This window comes from Myotis yumanensis, unplaced genomic scaffold, assembly GCF_028538775.1.
Source record: "Myotis yumanensis isolate MYYU_CA2020_CCGP unplaced genomic scaffold, mMyoYum1.0.hap1 SCAF_4, whole genome shotgun sequence".
Lineage (NCBI taxonomy): Eukaryota > Metazoa > Chordata > Mammalia > Chiroptera > Vespertilionidae > Myotis > Myotis yumanensis.
In genome coordinates this window covers 76,870,061-76,891,450 of record NW_027223755.1, presented here as the reverse complement: position 1 = coordinate 76,891,450, position 21,390 = coordinate 76,870,061, and the positions used below count along the sequence as shown (strand labels likewise).

At 40.6% G+C, this 21,390-nt stretch overlaps 1 protein-coding gene across 1 annotated transcript in view; it reads right to left on the bottom strand.

Moving 5' to 3' along the window:
• Positions 1 to 21,390, bottom strand: part of CCDC192 (coiled-coil domain containing 192) — a 214,159-nt gene that overhangs the window by 167,959 nt on the left and 24,810 nt on the right. Inside the window, exon 3 of the mRNA XM_070411498.1 lies at positions 16,923 to 17,030. Coding sequence (XP_070267599.1) covers positions 16,923 to 17,030 — 108 coding nt within the window. The remainder of the gene's footprint in view (positions 1 to 16,922; positions 17,031 to 21,390) is intronic.

Here is a 21,390-nt window from a genome sequence, read left to right as displayed (position 1 = left end):
CTCAGAGTTTCCCTGATAGCCGGCTACTTGTTGTTGCCAGGGGCTTGAGCGCGCGCAGACACTCCGCGCGGTTCTGGAGGGTGAAACCCTGCGAGTTCGAACAGCTTCCCAGGCTCTAGTTTGCACACTTCCTCTTACTTCTGTGAGTTTGATTGTTGAGCCCAGTGCATGTGAGTGCCCAGTTGGGGTCACTAGCAGAGCTTGTAGGGGAAGATTGTTTTTGGGGAGCCTGGGAAACAGAGCTGGGAGTGGCGCCGGGGGAACCACCTCTGGGCGGAGCTGGTTCAGGTACAATAGAGAACTGGTCGGAGAGAACTTATAGCCTCGGAGGTCAACTCAGACACACTGCCACCCAGAGGCAGAGCCACGAACTGACTCCTCTGTAAATACAGATAAGGCAATAAGGACTGTGGCTTGCAACAAGGAGGAACAGTGTATCAGAGGGAAAGTCAACATTCTCCTGAATTCCGGGCGTGCCAATAAGAAGAGTAGAAGATCTGAAGCACCTGCATTAATGCACTTTTTTATTTTTATTTTTTTAAATTACTTTTTCTCCTTTTAACTAAGAAAACATTTTTTTTTTCATTTTTCTTTTTCTCCATCACCCGATTTTGCCCTTTCAGCTACTACATTTTTATTTTTAACTAGTATTATTACCGCTACCATTTTACCAGTTTTTAAAGTGTCATCTTATCTTGTCTTTATTTTATTTTGGGACTAATGTTCTCCATTCTATTTTCATCGTTCCTTTAGCAACATTTTTCTCTACCTCAATTTGCCTCTGTGCTAAACAATCTTCCCCACTTTTTCCCTTTTGCTGTCCTGTTTCTCTTACCCTACTCCAGCTTTAGATCTTCCCTATTCTTTTTACCCTCTGTCAAAATTTAACCCTGCTTAAATATCCTATGTCCAATCCCCTGTTCTAAATCCTTATACACCTTTCCCTTATCTTCCTTCACTATCCATTTTTTTTTCTCTCTCTTCTTCTTCTTTTCTCTCTCTATTGTTTTATCGTTGTTTGCCTGATTGACGAGTATATTGTTTTTCTTTTTTTTTTCTTTATTTGATTGTTTGTGAGGTTAGACTGCTTATTCTTTTTATTTTCCTGCCCCTCCCTCTCCCCCCCCCCCCCCCGGTTATTTCTGCGCTTCTCTGTCCCCTTGCGTCGCTTGATATTATTGGTTGTTTGTAGTTTGTATTCATCTCCAGGAATCTGTTGCTGCAATTTGTTGGTATTAGTGGCAGACCTATAGGAGTTTTCTCCTCACATAAATAGTCTCTCCCTCTTCTACACTTCACTCTCTTTTCTCTCTTACTTTTTTTCTTTTTTTTTTTCTTTTTTTCCTCCTCTTTTTCCCCTCCCTTTTCCAATCTCATTTTTGCACTCCTTTTTTTCTTTCTTTCTTTTTTCTCTTCTACCTTTTTCTCTTCTTTCCCCCTTATCTCCCAACTCTCTTAGCTCGGGTGGCCACCTTTATTTGGGGTTAGTAATATCGTAAATACAATAGTGTTCAGTGCCTGGTACGTTGTGCCTTGTTGTGTTGTATTTTGTGCCTCTAAATCAACGCAACAGATTCAAGCAACAGCGGCCTCCTGATCACCACACGCTCTGCTTGGGGAACAGTTGCTGCGTCTGAAGCCTCCCTCCACCAGCCAAAAGAGCCACCACAACTGTGAACAGCACCCATCAGAGGCCCTGCTATCAACAGAGGAGCCGCTGCTACCACAACCGCCCAAGGAGCAACCACAGACCGAGGAGCCACTGCCACCCAGGGAGCAGCCACTGCCACCCAGGGTCCAGCCACTGAACGATTCAACAACTAGTAATGTCAGTGAGATCAAACATGGGTAGACAAAGAAACCCCCAAAGGAAAGAAAAGGAGGACTCGCCAGAAAAGCAGCTAAGTGAGACAGAGATATGCAACATGACGGAAAAAGAATTCAGAATAAGGTTCCTAGAGTACATGCACCGGATGTTCAAGAAGCAAGAAGAAACAGATGAAAAACTCAACTACGTATGCAAGAAGCTAGAAGAAACAGATGAAAAAATCAACAACTTAAGTAAGTCCCAAGAAGAAATGAAGAGCGACATAGCTGCAATAAAAAACACCATTGAAAGTATCAACAGTAGACTGGGAGAAGCGGAGGACCGAATCAGTGAATTAGAAGACAAGGAAGCAAAACACACTCAAACTGTACTGCAAATGGAGAAAAAAATTAAAAGAAAGGAGGAGAGCCTAAGGGAACTTTGGGACAACATGAAACGAAGCAACATACGAATAATAGGGGTGCCAGAACAACAGAAAGATGAACATGGATTAGAAAACCTATTCGAAGAAATAATATCAGAAAACTTCCCTGAGGTGGGGAAGAAAAAAGTCACACAAGCCCAGAGAGTCCCAAACAAGGTGAACCCGAAAAGACCCACACCAAGACACATCATAATTACCATGGCAAATGTTCAGGATAAAGAGAGAATCTTACAGGCTGCAAGAGAGAGGCGGAAAGTAACATACAAGGGATCTCCCATTAGATTATCAAATGATTTCTCAACAGAAACACATCAGGCCAGAAAAGAATGGACGGAAATCTACAAAGTGATGCAAAGCAAAGGACTGAATCCAAGAATACTCTATCCAGCAAGGCTATCATTCAAAATTGAAGGGGAAATAAGAAGCTTCACAGACAAAAAAGGGCTAAGGGAGTTTATCACCACCAAGCCAGCCATGCAAGAAATGCTAAAGGGACTGGTGTAAAAGAAGAAATATCAAGCTCAGAAAGAAAAAAGCCACACACACACAAAAAAAAGAAATGGCTACAAACAAGTACCTTTCAATAATAACTTTAAATGTAAATGGACTAAATGCTCCAAATAAAAGACATCGAGTGGCTGAATGGATAAAAAAACATGACCCATACATCTGCTGTCTACAAGAGACCCACCTCATTGGAAAGGACTCACACAGACTGAAAGTGAAGGGATGGAAAAATATCTTTCACGCAAATGGAAAGGAAAAGAAAGCTGGGGTAGCAATACTTATATCTGACAAAATACATCTCAAAGTGAAGGCCATAACCAGAGATAAGGAAGGCCACTTCATAATACTAAAGGGATCAATACAACAAGAAGATATAACCCTGGTAAACATATATGCACCCAATGCAGGAGCACCCACATACATAAGAAAACTTCTGGAAGATATCAGGGGAGATATCGACAATAACACAATCATAGTAGGGGACTTTAATACACCACTGACATCACTGGATAAATCCGCTAGACAAACAATCAGCAAAGAAACAGCAATCCTAAATGACTCACTAGATCAGATGGACTTAATTGACATATTCAGAACACTACACCCCACAGCTGCGGAATATACATTCCTCTCAGGTGCTCATGGGACATATTCAAAAATAGACCACATATTGGGTCACAAGCAAAGTCTCCACAAATTCAAGAAGATTGAAATCATAAAAAGCTTCTTCGCAGACCACGATGGCATAATGTTAGAAATAAATTACAATAAAAACAACCCAAAATACTCAAAACACTTGGAAGCTGAATAGCATGTTATTAAATATTGATTGGGTTACCAATGACATCAAAGAAGAAATTAAAAACATCCTGGACACTAATGACAATGAAAACACAACAATCCAAAACCTCTGGGACACAATGAAAGCAATCCTGAGAGGGAAGTTTATAGCTCTACAGGCCTATCTCAAAAAACAAGAAAAAATGGTAGTTAATCATCTAACTCTACAACTCAAAGAATTAGAAAGAGAGCAACAAGAAAACCCCAGAGTGAGCAGAAGGAAGGAGATAATAAAGATTAGAGCAGAAATCAATGACATAGAGACCAAAAAAACAATACAGAAAATCAATGAAACCAAGAGCTGGTTCTTTGAAAGGATAAACAAGATTGACAAACCCCTCGCCAGGCTCACCAAGAAGCAAAGAGAAAGGTCCCAAATAAACCAAATCAGAAATGATAGAGGCGAAATAACAACAGACCCCACAGAAATACAAATGATTGTTAAACAATACTACGGGCAACTCTACTCCAACAAACTAGACAACCTGGAGGAAATGGACAAATTCCTAGAAAAATACAACATTCCAAAACTCAATCAGGAAGAATCTAAAAACCTCAATAGGCCAATAACTATGGAAGAAATTGAAGCAGTCATCAGAAAGCTTCCAGCAAACAAAAGCCCAGGGCCAGACGGCTTCACAGGGGAGTTCTACCAAACATTCAAGGAAGAACTAAAACCTACCCTCCTCAGACTACTACAAAAAATTCAAGAGGAAGGAACACTTCCAAGCTCATTCTATGAAGCCAGCATCACCCTAATACCAAAACCAGGTAAAGACATCACAATGAAAGAGAATTACAGGCCAATATCCCTCATGAACATAGATGCCAAAATCCTCAACAAAATCTTAGCAAATCGGATCCAGCAGTACATCAGAAGGATCATACACCATGACCAAGTAGGATTTATCCCAGAGATGCAAGGATGGTACAACATCCGTAAATCAATAAATGTGATACATCACATAAACAAATTGAAAGAAAAAAACCACATGGTCATATCAATTGATGCAGAAAAAGCATTCGACAAAATCCAACACCCATTTTTGATAAAAACTCTCAGAAAGGTGGGAATAGAAGGATCATACCTCAACATAATAAAAGCCATATATGACAGGCCCACAGCCAACATCATACTCAATGGTCAAAAACTAACACCATTTCCCCTAAGAACAGGAACAAGACAGGGATGCCCACTCTCACCACTCCTGTTCAACATAGTACTGGAAGTATTAGCCATTGCAATTAGGCAAGAAGAAGAAATAAAAGGCATCCAAATTGGAAAAGAGGAAGTAAAACTGTCCTTATTTGCAGATGACATGATATTATACATACAAAACCCTAGAGACTCCATCAAAAAGCTACTAGACTTAATACATGAATTTGGCAATGTAGCAGGATACAAAATTAACCCCAAGAAATCTGAGGCATTTCTATACACCAATAGTGAACTTTCAGAAAGAGAGATTAGAAAAACAATCCCATTTACCATCGCACCAAAAAAATTAAGATACCTAGGAATAAACTTAACTAAAGAGGTTAAAGACCTCTACTCAGAAAACTACAGGACGTTGAAAAAAGAGATAGAGGAAGACATAAACAGATGGAAGAACATACCATGTTCTTGGATTGGTAGAATCAACATCATTAAAATGTCCATACTACCCAAAGCAATCTATACATTCAACGCACTTCCCATTAAAATACCAATGGCCTTCTTCAAAGATCTAGAACGAACTCTCCAAAAATTCATCTGGAATAAAAAAAGACCCCGAATAGCTGCAACGATCCTGAGAAAGAACAAAGTAGGTGGGATCTCAATGCCAGATATCAAGCTGTATTACAAAGCCACTGTTCTCAAAACTGCCTGGTACTGGCACAAGAACAGACATATAGACCAGTGGAATAGAATAGAGAGTCCAGAAATTAGCCCGAACCAATATGCTCAATTAATTTTTGACAAAGGAGGCATGAACATACAATGGAGCCAAGATAGTCTCTTCAATAAATGGTGTTGGGAAAATTGGACAGATATATGCAAGAAAATGAAACTAGACCACCAACTTACACCATACACAAGAATAAACTCAAAATGGATTAAGGACTTAAATGTACGACAGGAAACCATAAAAATTCTAGAAGAATACAAAGGCAACAAAATCTCAGACTTATGCCAAAACAATTTCTTCACTGACACAGCTCCTAGGGCAGTTGAAACTAAAGAGAAACTGAACAAATGGGACTACATCAAAATAAAAAGCTTCTGCACAGCAAAAGAAACCATCAACAAAACAACAAGAAAACCCACCTCGTGGGAAAACATATTTGCCAACGTCATATCTGATAAGGGCTTAATCTCCAAAATTTATAGGGAACTCATACAACTTAACAAAAAGAAGATAAACAATCCAATCAAAAAATGGGCAAAGGATCTAAATAGACACCTTTCAAAAGAGGACATTCAGAAAGCCAAGAGACATATGAAAACATGCTCAAAGTCACTAATCATCCGAGAGATGCAAATCAAAACAACAATGAGGTACCATCTCACACCTGTCAGAATGGCCATCATCAACAAATCAACAAACGACAAGTGCTGGAGAGGATGTGGAGAAAAAGGAACACTTGTGCACTGCTGGTGGGAATGCAGACTGGTGCAGCCACTATGGAAGGCAGTATGGAGGTTCCTCAAAAAATTGGAAATGGAACTCCCATTTGACCCTGTGATCCCACTACTAGGAATATATCCCAAGAAACCAGAAACACCTATCAGAAAGGATATATGTAACCAGATGTTCATAGCAGCACAATTCACCATAGCTAAGATCTGGAAACAGCCTAAGTGCCCATCAGTAGATGAATGGATTAGAAAACTGTGGTACATCTACACGATGGAATACTATGCTGCTGTTAAAAAGAAGGAACTCTTACCATTTGCAACATCATGGATGGAACTGGAGAGCATTATGCTAAGTGAAACAAGCCAGTCAATGAAGGAAAAATACCACATGATCTCACTCATTCATGGATAATAAAGACCATTACAAACTTTTGAACAATAATAGATACAGAGGCAGAGCTGCCTCAAACTGATTGTCAAACTGCAGTGGGAAGGCCAGAGAGAGTTGGGGGGCAGGAGGGAGGGGAGTAAGAGATCAACCGAAGGACTTGTATGCATGCATATAAGCATAACTAATGGACATAAGACACTGGGGGGTAAGGGAGGGTAGGGGTTTGTCAAGGGCGGGGGGGAAAAAAGGACACTTATGTAATACCCTTTGTAATACTTTAAGCGAAAAATAAAAAAAAAAAAATGCAAAAAAAAAAAAAAAAAAAAAAGAAAGAAAAGCACAATAAAACAAGGTATGCCTGTAATTGAAATATAGTGCCAAGGCCCATGTATAAAGAGTCCTAAGATTCCTTTAATCTTCAAAAGAGATTCCTTGGGCCTTATGAATAGATACGAATACCAGAGAGAAATCAGACATGGGAAAACGTGAGGCAATTAATCATTGGCTTTGATGTAAAGGTCAAATGCTGGGATATAAAAGTCCAAAGCAATAATGTCAGATTCTAAGAAATTGCAGCCAACAATTGCAAGGGCCTGGGATCCATTCAAATAATGTCCCAGTCCCTCTAATTCCAGCACATTCTCAGAGCATTTTTTGGGGGTAGGGCACAGACTTGCCCTGTTGGTAGGACTCTCAGAGTTGACTCAGGAAATGCATTCTACTATCCTTGAGTTTCTCTCAGGGGTCTCCCTTTCTACTCAGACCTCCTTAATGTCTGACTGCTGGAGTCTCATACCTACTCAGTATTGGATCTTTCATGAGGCATTTGGAAAACCTCTCTGTCAACTTGCGGGAGAATAACCTGTTATTATTATGCAAACATTTTCAACTTCGATTATCCCTTGAAGGTATCAGGGACTGCCTGTCACTACATATCTATTCAATAATGCTGAGAGACTTGCATTTATACAACCCCAAATATAAACATTAAACTCTTTTGGAGGCTAATAAATGAGATCTCTGTTCACAAAACACACGATTATGCAAAATTTTCTCTTTGAAATCCCAGGGACTGAAAAATGGGGGGAAGAAGAAAAGTTTCTTTCTATCTCCTTTCTCATCCTTTAATGTCTCCTCAGCTCCAACTGGTATAATGGAAAGAGCATGAGCTTTGATATCAGGGAGATAAGTGGTTAAATCTTAACTTGATTGGAGACCTCAGGGAAGTCACTCTCTGTATTTCTTCCATGAGGCATATGGTGTAGAGGAAGATACAAATAGACAATTATAGTTGGTGGGGGTGGAGAAGTGAGAGAGAAATTATGAGAGCACCTGGGAAGGACATCTAACCCAAACTTGAAGGAGGAAGAAAAGCATTTTGGAGGAAGTAGCATGCAATTGACGGATACATTTGTTGGAATTTATTTGATAATGGGAAGGGGGTAAAAGGAGGTGGTAGAAACAGAGTAATTATAGTCAGAAGCAGAGGGAGAAGAATGTTTTAATTAAAACTTGGCTCTTAAGGTACATGGCCTTTGTTTCTTCATACATAAGAAAGGTAATAGAGAATATGGTACATTCAAAAAATTGAAAGCAGTGTAATTGTGATATGCGGGGAGTGGTGTAAGATAAAGCTGAAAAACAAGGAGAGGGTTCAGACAACAAATGCTTATGAGATCTGCTAAGGAGTATAGATTTGACCTTGACAGTAAAAGGGGGTGCTAATTAGAACTTAAGCCAAGGAGAAACATGAGATGTGTGTTGAAGACTCTTCACTGAGGCTGAAGTGTTGAGAAGCCATTAAACAAGGACCGTAATAAGAGTAAAATCAGGAGAGACCTCTGTAGTTGGTGGCCTGGATAAGGACAATGATGGTGAAGATAGAGGAAAAAAAGATTCAAGAACTATTGAGAGGCATCATCATTCACAGTACTTAGCAATTGATTGGATGTGTGGGGTGAGGAAGAGAAAAGAATCAAAGCAGCAGAGATTTCTAACATGAGCCACAGGGAGGCTGGTGGCACCTACCCCTGGCCTAGGGGATATGGGAGAGGAACAAATCTGGGGCAGGAAGCTAAGGTGCAGGTGGAACTTGAATTGACTGTGATCTTGGTGGAGATATTCAGTAGGCAGTTGGATATTCAGGAAGAAGATCAGACTAATGACGAAGACTTGGTTCTTCTCAACAGATTGTGTGCCCTAAAGGCAGGTCTTTAAGGGAGAATGTATAGAAAAAGCAGACATCAGCGTTGTAGTAGGGACACTATTTTCCAGGAATTTTAGGAGAAATACATGAACTGACAAAGCAGAATGCTTAGCTCATAGTACAGGCTCAATAAATATTTATTGAATGGATATGTGAATAATTGAACCAAAGCATATACCTAATTTACTAATTTTCTTGTAGAGATTAAGCAAAGTGGAAGCAAGTTTGCCATCTTTGAGAAAATCGGATGAAGAAAATACAGGTTATGCCCATGCAAAAAGATCCCTACTCTTATCAACAGAGCCATGACTCATAAGGGACAAGGCCTTTTGCTTTTTCTTAGACAAGAAAGTCACATTTATTAGCACCCAGTCAGCTATTTTAAACTAACCTCTGATCTTGACATTTACAAGCAAAAGGAAGTCTTTAGTTATGTAACAAACCAGCAGTCCATGCGTCCCGCCTGTAACAACAATAACAACAGAAGCCCATTTGTCATTGTGCCTGACTCTATTCAAAACAACACATCTCTTCACTAGCTTGGATTTTTTCCCTTACATTCTCTGAGGCTGCCAATTGATGTCTGACAATCCAGTAAGGGGGTGAAGATTGACATCTGCTTAGATAGGAGTGTGTGTGTGTGTGTGTGTGTGTGTGTATGTACACACACATGTTTTAAAAGGAAATTCTTCTGCTGTAAAATTAACCAGAATTAAATTATTTGACAAAATTCCCAAAACCTACATTTTTATGGTGATAAGGAAACCCATGCCAGGTCAAACAAATGGCTTGTGATTTTATGGCATTAAAGTAGACTTCCAAATAGATTGGAAAACAAAAACTCATTCACAAAAACCCATGATTTCAGATTGGCATATCAAGCATAATTCCTGAGCAGTTGCAGAAATGAATACTCCTACCAAGGGCACAGTACTTATTTCAAACAAACTCGACATCAACAGATCCACTGTTGCATTTAAACAATGAAAAAGAACCAGGACATTTTTTTGGGGGGGTGGGGGGCGATGGACAATCTCAAATCAAATGCAGCAAATCTCTTTGAGCCACTTATACACATATTCAAAAGTCTAAAAATTTGCTGGAGATCTATATTCTTTCTGTTCTTAAACTTAAAGGAAATACAGACTGACAAATCTCAGAGGGAAGGGGTGGGGGTAGAGGGGCAGGAAGAGATTAGCCAAAGAACTTATATGCATTTATGCATAGCCCATGGACACAGACCATAGTGTGGTGAAGGCCTGGGTGGGGGACGCGGAAGTGGGGTGGATCAGGGCAAAGGGGGGAAAAAGAGGGGCCTCTGTAATACTTTCAACAATAAAGAGAAAATTTTAAAAAGAAAATATAGATTGAACACTGAGAGGCAAATCATGGGAGTTTATTTTAGACTCTTAGGTATAAAATGATGAATAACTTGGTTATTAGAGTCAAACATACTAGTCTTTTGTCTTTGTGTTTGCTTGCTTATACCGAGTGCTAAAGGTAAACGATCAGTTAGAAGATTTATTCAAACCCAAGCTATTGCCTAAGTAGGAGAGGCTCATTGTGATTCTCACACTAAGAAAGGGTGTTGGTAAAGGATGTGGGAGACTGAATTTAAGTTCCAGCTCAAAAATTTCTCTGGGGTTTCCAAACAACAGTACTGCATGAAAGTCACACTTATAGAGCAATGGAATAGAATTGAGAGTCTAAAGTGTTATACATCTATAAACAAGTGAGTTTTGATGAGGCTGCTAAGACTCTACAATGGGGAGAGAATCATCTCTTCAAAAAATGGTTCTGGAAAACTGGATATCCACATGCAAAAGAACATTAAAGTTACCAGGACAAAGCACTAGGTACTACAGTAAGGTCAAGAGGTAGAATGAGCCAGGCAGAGACTGCAACTTGCCAGGCTAATATCTATTTTCCTCTTCGTAATAAAAGGATCCCCATGCTCTTGGAAAGGCAGTGTGTCCAAGTAAATATCCACATTTTTTAGTCCATGGGATAAGCAGTGGTCAGGGATATATCAAAGTTTGTTAAGGGAGTTTTTGAGAAAAGCTCTCAAAGGGGCTGCTAAGCTGGGAGCTGCCTATCCCTGTTTTGTACTTGTCTTTTCCTTCTTCATGCTGCCTGACACATGACTAGAATGGCTGCAGGCACAGCTGCATCTTGGACTTTGAGGATGGAAGTCTGTCTGTGAATACCTGAGGCGACAAGGCCCAGGCCTCTGAACATTGCGGGGGGCCACCACGCCTGTCCTCAGCTGCCTGTGTCTAGACTGACTTTACATGAGTGAAAAATAGACATCTACTTGTTCAGGCCATTTTTATTTGAGTTGTTTGTTTTATGCACCCAAGACTAATCCTACCTAATTCATCAGTTCCTGTGTTTGGGGGGCACAGATCAAGGGTGAAGAGGAACCTGGGCCTGTAGGATTGTGTTAGGGCTGGAATTTAGCTTCAGCTTAAAGTGGAAACTTGCTAGAAATGAAAATTCTTGATCCCCCACCCAGATCTCCTAAGTCAGAAACTCTGGGAATAGAGCCCAGTCTAACAAGCCCTCCAGGTTCCAGTTTGGGAACCAAGGTAAGTTCTTGTTGTTCAGAATTGCTTGAGTAGGAAACTTCTTTTAAATGGCTTTGGCCTGTGACCACATGTTCTTAAGAATAAGGGCATTGAATTTTAAAAATACTTAGGTTCTAACATCAGCTTCACCACTTATTACCTGTATGACTTGGGCAAGTGACATAATGTTTTTAAGTCTCATTTTCTTCATGGGGTTTCAATAATAGAGCCCCTCAGAGGGTTCTTGTGTGGATCACATGGAACATCTATAAATCTCAGCAGAGAACACTGTAGATGCTTCATAAATGTCAATTCCTTCACTCACTGTCTATCATTTATGATACATAGCAGGCACACATTCCTGCAGGATCCGAGCTTAAACACCCCCTCACTGCACCCCCTTTCACTCTTTGTCCTCATCATTGCTCCTATTATTCTTTGGAGAAGAACCTTAGGCAAGGAGATGGGGGGCGGGGGCACGGGGAGGGTAGGAAAAAGAATCTTCTTTGAATGTTACATAAATGGTCAAGTTCACTACAGAGTGAGGATACAGGAAGGCACTGTTACAAGTTTTATTTTTGGCCTTCGGCAATGTTCCTCACCAGGTAAGGAAAAAAATTAAACCGCACTGCCATATAAGCTACTACCAAGAAGTAAGAAAAAGGTTCATATGTGTTTTTTCCCCAAAATTGGGAAATAAAACAATCACGGTCATCTCCATGGAAATTTCTTTGCATTGTGGGTATCACCAATACATCTCTCTTTATGAAAAGAAAAGGGGCAACATTATTTTTATGCTCCAAACGGTGATAAAGATTCCTCTTGCTGTGTCTTGTCTCATTCCTACCTGAAAATAAAAGGCTAGAGTAAAGGTCAAGTCCCCCGCCCCCAAACATTCCACTTCCTAGCTTTTGCATCAAATCATGACATCTCTTTCCCAGCTAGTGTTTATTATGTAAACTAATACTAATAAATAACTAATATTTTGCTGGGTATGGTATCTAGAAGATGCTTGAAGCTAATTCTGACTACATAGTTGTTATTGGACTCACCTCCTTGGTGGGGAATGATCACAGATCCCCCCCATTCTCCATTCTCCAATTTCCTTAAGAAAACCCTGCAATGACCAGACACAAGCACTGCCCATTTAGCTCCCAGGCTGGGCAAAATCAGAGAATGGGCAAAACAACAAAAGACCAAAGAGATGATGCAGAAAATAAGAATAAGATTAGCTACTTAAGTCCCTTTACCAAGTGAAAAGCTGAGAAAGAGAAGAAGAGAAAGCAGGTGGCGAGAAAGCCAAGTGGGGACAAGGGATCTGGGGTAGGGAGGGTGACTTTCCTTGGTTGAAAAACTGTATGATTGTGAGGGCTGGGGAAAAGCTGTTGTATTATATCTGGGTAGCTTTCAAACACTTTGAGAGACATTAATTTAAAAAAAAGAAATTTCTTACATACACACACACCAGCCCATGACACAAAGAATCATACAGTTTAATTATGACCACTGTCAGGAGTGCAGATAAATGAATCTGTATTGAGGACCTACTAAGAGCCAGGTACGCTTGTTTAATCCTCACAACAGCCCTATGAAACCAGTATGTTTACCCCCTTCTAGATAAGACAGCTGTGACTCGGAGAAATTAAGTGAATTGTCCAAGGTCATAAAGCTACTAGTAGCAAGAAATGGAGTAGGAACAAAGCCTGCGCTCTTCGGGGCCTGCTGCTGGGAGCTGGGAACCAGAAGCACCTCAGGGACTGTCTCACCCGCGCATGGTGCGCACTGGGGTGTCTCTGCCTCTCTGCTCCATTGTGAAACTGGGGGTTCTCCTGACATTTCCTCAGCACAAGAGCTGCGGGATGTTTGCTTGTGTCAGGTCAAAAATGCACCCCCCCTCCCCCCCCAGCGCGGCTTTGTCCCTCCCACTGCACAGGTGCTAAACACCAGCACACATGCAGAAGCCACAGTTATGAGTTGCTCCAGTAACCTTTTTACTCTTCTTTCCTTCTCTTCCTTAGCACTCTTCCCTTTTTCCTACCGCCCACTTTGAGTTCTTTATCTACTGCTCATCTCCAGGCATTTCCTTTCACTGATCTTAAACTGTAGAAAACACAATCAAGAGTGTTCTTTAGCAAACCTTGGTCATGTTTTGTGCTCTTTACTATTGTAACCCAGGACAAGAGTTGGATTCTTCTGACCCTTTTTACTCTGTCCAACTAAATTGTTGCAAACTCGCTTATTATGGCTATGAATAGCCCAGATTATAAGCCATAATTGCAAATTATCCTGATCTCATATTTCTTTTCTGTTTGGCAATGGTGTCATGACTGCCGAGAAATAAAGAATAATTGTTAGCTAGAGGGGAGCCAACAAGAGTTCTGTTTACTATGTGACCTCACAAACTCTTCATTTTTCTCATTATTTCTAAGCTGCTTTCTTCCTTTTTTTTTTAAAATCGCAGGGAAAAAACAGAGACCCTCCTGAAAGTAACCTTAGAAAGATTCAGTGTTGGTCTTGAGGCCCAGGACCAACAGAGTCTTATTGCAGATGAAACCCCAGGCATCTATACTTTTCATTCCGAGTTAATTTTCTGTTCTTCTCTAGGAGGCAAAGCCAGGGGGTAAAATTTTGGCTGACAATGAGATTTACCCGTTTCTCAAAGGCAGAATCCACTGGTTGACCACACCATGAGCTTCCAACTCCCGAGTTACAGCGCTAATCGTTGTTCCCGCCGTTTCCTCTGCTCTCCTCTCCCCACCCATTTCTAGCCCCCTAGGCCAGCGTATCTGGCCTGTGCTCAGTCATAGGGCTGGCAATTTTGATTACCAGTGAAAGCCAGCTAGCATTCTCATCATCTTTGTGACAAATCATGATACTTAAAAGAAGCCTTAAGATGTATACATGATGTATACAGGCACAAGTATTCCTACACACACACACACACCCGTCGTTGTCTTGAATACTAAAGACAGTTTCTCTTTCTGCAAACACTTAGTGGCGTAGCCTGGTAAGGAAGACAGTGGCACCCAGTGGACAAATGTTTGACTGTTTGAGACAGGTGTTCCATGCTGAAATATTCTCGTATCTCGTATATTAAGAAATGTCAGTTGCTTCCCTCCCATTTCACTATCCGTCATCCCATTTTTAAAATAATCTACTGAATTTAAAAGGGGAGTGGAATGTTCTTATCTTTTCAAGAATAAGACTAATCTAAAACACTGGAGGAAGCAACAATTTCAGGATTAAATCCTCTGAGAACAGTGTCTATATTTGATTAACCCGTTTCAAAAGTAACAGTGGAGACAGCCAAACCTAGTAAAATACTCAACTTTTAGTTAAAAATATAATATTGAAAATGCCTGTCAGGTGCTTTTGTTTTTTTTACACATTATATCCTCCTTTTCCTCAAAACATTGCCAACTTCCAATCGAATTCACTTGGTTGTGCAAATTTGGCAACTCCAAGGACAATACTTCAGGAAAATAACACAAATTCTGCAACTTAATGATATTGTGCAGTTTATCTGGGAGTCATACAAATACCGATTTTTACTCTCTACATCTTTCATTGATCATTTTGGTTGTGAACCTCTTGGGTAGAGAAGCCCCGAGTATATATCATCCTTCCTGAAACACCTAACTAGCATCTTACTCATGTTAGGTATAAAGAAGGTAAATAAAATCCAGTTTCCGTTTTATATATTGAATCTTCTAAACGCTGAAAAAAAAAATAGATCTAATTTTTGATGTTACATAAAGGAATCAGTGAGTTAAGAATCTTAAATATTAGGGGCTCTTTGTATTGAATAAAATATTTTATAAAGAATAAGAGGATTGAGTGCTGTGTGGGTGAATCGAATTTTACTGATTTAAATGAGAAATAATTAAAAGATATTCAATTACACAATAAACATATATCTTAGTGCAAAAGTTAATACCAGCTGGGGTGCCCTCTGTTAGTTAGCCATTAAAAATTTCTTCCAGTATGGAGGGTAAGAAATTCTTAGTTTTTTTTCCTTTAAAATGGTGCCCATGTTCATTATTATTTTTTTCATAATATTGCCACAGTTTTAAGGCTTGTTTTTATTTATTTCAGAGAAAAGACCAGTTGGCAAGCCAGGGTTATGGCATGCTGCTGACATGGAAACTTTCCCAATAGGCTCTGGGCCTAGGGCAGCACCTTTCACTAAATGATGTAAATCCCCCGTGACCCTTTGCATCAATCACATTTAGTCAGTAAACAATACACATATCCTGGCCCTGGCCAGGTACCTCAGTAGCTTAGTGCATCGTCCTGATTCCCTAAAGTTGTGAGTTAGATCCCTGGTTAGGGCACATACAATCAACCAATAAAAGCATAAATAATTGGAACAACAAATCAAGGTTTCACTCTCTTCTTTCCTCTTTCTCTAAAATCAATAAGTAAAATAAATGAAAACAGACGCACACACAAAAACACATCCCAAAGTAAGACATGCACTCTTTTGGTAAATTGAAAAAGAAACAGAGGCCATATGTGTGTTTGTGCCACTACCTTCCATGTTAATTATACTTATTTTTCTCATCACACAAGCATCTTTCCCCCTAGTTGCTGCAGAAATTCTTGTAACATGTCATGCAATCAAATTTTTCTAGGCAAACCTTTGTTATGAAAAACAAAAACAACTCTTAAAATTGTTTTTCAAAAATTTCTAAGAATATATTATCATAATGTATCAAACCACGATAAGTCAATAGACGTTTATAACATTTCAGAGTTTCTGCTGTCCATTTTCCTCCACTGTCTGTCACCAACAGTGAGCAGTGGGCTCTGTAGGACTCAGGCTCTAGGCACCTTTGTTCTCTGGGGCTGAGCTCTCTGCCCAGGGAGAATGGACAACAGTAATCATGGGGTTTGCACCACACACTGTGCTGTTGCAAAGTGTAATCCTATTGGGAAATGGTCCAGCCCCTGTGCTGAGCTTTATTGATACCCATACTCGCTGTGTCTGACGTCAGAGACCTGCTGTGTACGCAGATCCCCTATAAAGCACCCAGGCTGCCCAGTACGGGCGGGGCTCCTCCTAGGACCTGCCTGGCTTCTGTGAGTTTCTAAAGATCAAGAGGGAAGCCAGTATTTGGAAAATTCTCTTTCCTCAAATAATTTGAGAAAATTTCTTCTGTGTGGTTCCTATAGGTTTTTACCTTACTTTGGGGCTTATCTGTTTATAATGCTTCACTTATTCAGGAAAACCACTTGCTTAAAGATCGTTTGCCTGACTCAGGGGCTATGGTGAACGAAAATCAAAATATAATAGTAAAAAGGAGTTGTAAAGGCTGAAAAGGTCCACACAGATTAAAGTAATTATTACTATATGTAAAATGAATGATATGCTGTATGTATGTGTGCACACGTGTGCGCGAGTGTGTATATGTGTGTGTGTGTGTGTGTGTGTGTGTGTGTGTGAATAATTGCAGAGGTCACAGCACGTATTTAGATTGACACTTGCTCTACTGAACACTGAGAAACACATCTTTCCATCACCAATGACAGGCATTACCTGCTCAGATAAGGCTTTAGCCTTTTCTTCCGCTTCCTTCAGGCAAACCTCCAAGGACTTGAGATGTGCCAACGTGAACGTCATCTGTCCAGTTCCCAGGGACTCTTTCTTTAAAATAACAACCAAGTATTACTTTTTGACATGGATAAGTCCCTGAGCATAAGTCTCAAACAACTTTATGGACTAAAGATAGGCTTCATAAACTCACACACATCATCTTTTTTTCTTCTTCAACACAGTAATAAAACCATGAAACATTACAAAAGCAATAGCCTTATTTAACATTTAGGTTCTAAAGGAAGGGTAAAAATGCATATTAAAGTATAACAATGAATAGCTTTAAAAAGTTTGAATAAAATTGCCCATGTTGAAATTTAGTTGTTTTGCAACTTTTATTCTTGATACAAAAAAATCAACAACACAAACAACTTTCCCTCAAGAGATTAGGACCAAAATTTTACATTCCTAATAAGAGATGTCACCGAGAATGCCTACATTTTAAACATCCACCTATCTTGAGAAACAGTCATCTGAATTCAGAGACCCTCTTGTTTCCTGTCATTTTCTTATCAGAAGTTCCATTAAAGCAAAGATACTACCTGGTTTAGAATCAGACCATCCTTCCCCACAACACAGCTAATACGGCTCAAATCAGCAGATGGGTAAAATGGTTCAAAAGTTGCTTTTTTGCATTTAAAAGCAGAAGTGTGTGCAAAATTGGCATGGACATAGCAGTCGCTGGCCCCACGGAGACTGGAGTGCTTACTGACTGCTCTTTGGCTATTGAGACAATTAATTAAAGTTATGCAGCAACATGAAAAGTTAAAACAGAAAACCTGCTGCTGTTTTTTTTCCCTTTGCTTTAGGAGCCCACCGATTTTACGTGTGTGCATTTCCTTATGATACAATAGAGCCATCTGGTGGCAAATGGAACCAGCCATGAAAATAAAGCATTCATTCCGTTCTTACAATTGTTCATGTAGCACTCTGACCTTAGGGCCATGCCACAGGCCTCAGATATAAATGACACTCATGAGATGAGGGGCAAAGGAGTAGCTAGCTCTAAAACAGCCTGGCTCCCAGTGGCTGCAAATCTCCTCCAAAAGCTGGCTTTTGGGAGATGAACATTTTGGGCTAGAATGGTGATACTTGGGATGAACCAATGGTCCTCATCATGCCATGATGACTCCAATAATTTGAAGTCATTCCAAAAAAAAAAATTCTCAAAAATACTAGCCTCAAAACAAAGTTCTTTACACTTACAAGTGGTTCATGCTATAAAACATTTTATGCAGAAAGGGGAAATTGTCAAGAGGCCAAATTTGTCCCAAAAGATTGGGAATCCCAGATGTAGGCTACTGTTTCCAAGGAGAATCTTCTGGTAGCATGTAGGGTCTTTAGAGAAAGTTTAAAAATTTGGGGGGGAGTAGACCAAGTAAGATCAGCTAATCTGTTTCTCTAGGTCATTTTTCTCCAAACATCCCAAATTTCCCTGGCCAAAGACTACCATTTCCAATAAGACAAGCAACCTATCTAATAAAAGACAAAAAGGGTAATTAACCGTACCTCCACTATGCTTCCCATTGGCTAATCAGGGCGATATGCAAATTAACTGCCAACAAAGATGGCAGCCGGCAGCCATGCAGCTGAAGCGAGCAGGAGGCTTGCTTGCTCCAGTGATGGAGGAAGCCAAGGTTCCCCGCCTGCTGCGGCCCGGCTCTGAGCCCGAAAGCAACAATGTTTCAATTATAGAAGTTAAACCCCAGATACCTGCTTTCAGCCGGCCAAGGCCTCAGAGCTGGGAGTGCCAGTGACGGCAACAATGTTTCAATTATAGAAGGTAAATAAATCCCAGAATAAAAAAAAAAAAAAGAAAAAAAGGAGAGGCTGGGAGCTTCAGTCACCCGCCAGCCTGAAAACGGCCCTCAGCCCCTCACTTAGACTGGCCCGACACCCCAGTGGGGACCCCCACCCTGAACGGGGTGTGGCCAGCCTGAAAACAGCCATCAGCCCCTCATCCAGGCTGGCCAGGCACCCCAGTGGGGACCCCCACCCTCATCCGGGACACCCTTCAAGGCAAACCAGCCGGCCCCCACCTGTGCACCAGGCCTCTATCCTATATAGTAAAAGGGTAATATGCAAACTGACCCTAACAGCAGAATGACTGGGAATGACTGGTCACTATGACACACACTGACCACCAGGGGGCAGACACTCAATGCAGGAGCTGCCCTCTGGTGGTCAGTGCGCTCTCACATGGGGGAGCTCTGCTCAGCCACAAGCCAGGCTGATGGCTGCCAGTGGTGGTGGTGGGAGCCTCTCCTGCCTCCTCAGCAGCGCTAAGGATGTCTGACTGCAGCTTAGGTCTGCTCCCCGCTGGCAAGTGGACATCCCCCGAGGGCTGCCGGGCTGCCAGAGAGATGTCTGATTGCCATCTTAGTCCCAATCCCCTGGGGAGCAGGCCTAAGCCAGCAAGCAAGTGGTCACCCCCGAGGGGTCCCAGATTGTGAGAGGGCACAGGCAGGGCTGAGGGACACCCCTCCCCCCCCCCCCCCGAGTGCACAAATTTTTGTGCACCAGGCCTCTAGTTGTATATAATGCCAAATGAAACAGGCTTGACTGAAGACTATTACGAAATAACAAGACTTTTTGTACAGGTAGATTTAAGAAATTGTCATGTGTTGTAGAACAGAGAGAGAGAGTCGAGCAAACAGTGAAGAATTCAGTCTGTCTTCTTTACCCCAGCTGCAAGCTATCACTCTCCCCACTCTGACTTGCCTTCTTGTCCCTTAAGGGAGAGGTCCATAAATGTATCTTCACCAAGGTAAAAATGTCTTATACAAAGGCAAGTGCTTTTTAACAGGGGGCAACTCCCATTAACCAAACAAAGGAACAAAAGTTAAATTGAGAATAATTTTAGAAATAAGTAAACACGTGGGGCTAGGAGTTTTGGAGGTAGATGTGTAGTTTCAAGGATCTTAAAAAAGTTAGGTGTAGTCATTGTCCCAATTTTGCAGGATGCAATGGCAGATGAGCAGAAGGGTGGGACTTATACCATTAAGTTCATTCTGCTTCAGGCACATGTGGACACACCCTACATAAAGCAATCTATGTTTATTATCAATATGAATCTGTCTTGGTGGTTAAAGTAATCGATGAATGAATTATATTCAACATGACATCGCATGTTGAAAATAGATGATATACATAGGTGTTTGGGGATTGAGCCTGTGTCTGCATTTTCAAATGTTAAATTCCAGCAATTCAATGAAAGTTTTAGTTTTTAACTTCTACTCTTTGTCTTAAAATTTTCTTACCTAAATACCAAGCTGGTAATCCAGGTGGAATGTAGCTAAAATAATCAAGATGATCAAACTAAAAGACTACTACAGAATATTACAAATTCAATAAACTCTTTGATCACAGTATGTGTATTAAAGTTGACAGACTACAAACTGACAAATCTTATTCAAAATTGTAAGAGTAGGTTATCTTTTGGCTGCATAGGTTCTTCATTTGAGACTCTGAAGGAAAACCTCTTTTTCTCTCATTTAAGTTTTCTTGATTTCTCTAACCCATGTCACTATCTTTTCATTGCCTCCCTTCTTATTTTTTAAATTTATTGGGGTGACATTGGTTAATAAAATTACATAGGTTTCAAGTGCACAAGTCTATAAGTACATCATCTGTGTATTGCATTGTGTGTTTACCACCCAATGTCAAATCCCCTTCCTTACTTTTAACTTAATATTTATTTTTTAAATATATTTTTATTATTAATAGTATTACAGACATCTCCCATTAGTATTTCTTTGTCTTACAATGACTTTGCTCTCCTTTCTCAGCCATACAAACCCCTTCCACCCATTGAGACTGGTTCACGGTCTCTGATTGATCCACATCCTCCACCCACCTCTGAATCCATGTGTGACACTTATAAAGGCCCCCGAGTGCAGAGGTCAGACAGCACTGCACTGAGTATCTGCTAGGAGCTCAAAAAAATAGTTGTTCTTGATTAAAGGCTCAGCAGTCAAAGAGGTGGTTTCACCAGAAGGAGCAGTCACGCGGAGAGGCTATCACAGCTACGTCTATGAGCAATATTTTCCATGCATCAGCCTGGGACACTGACAGGGATCTGAGCCTGAGAAATTCTGCTTGCCAAGGCCAGGTGCAAGATAGGGCAGCAGAGAGCAAGAAGTTGGGTGATGATGGCAAGGTTGTTCTGAGGATTAAATGAGGTAAAGCAGGTAACTGCTTAGACAGGTGCAGTGTTCCATTAATGTTATTATTAACAATGCCATTATCCTAGCTCCTTTAAAGAGAATCATTTAACATTAAAACTTGCTAGTTCATTTTTAAACCCTAGGAAAAGAAATTCCCCATGGAGACACTCTCGTAACAGCAAATGATCAAACGACAGCAGTGGGAAATCCAGTCAAGTATGCAGTCAGAACAAAGTTAATAGGTT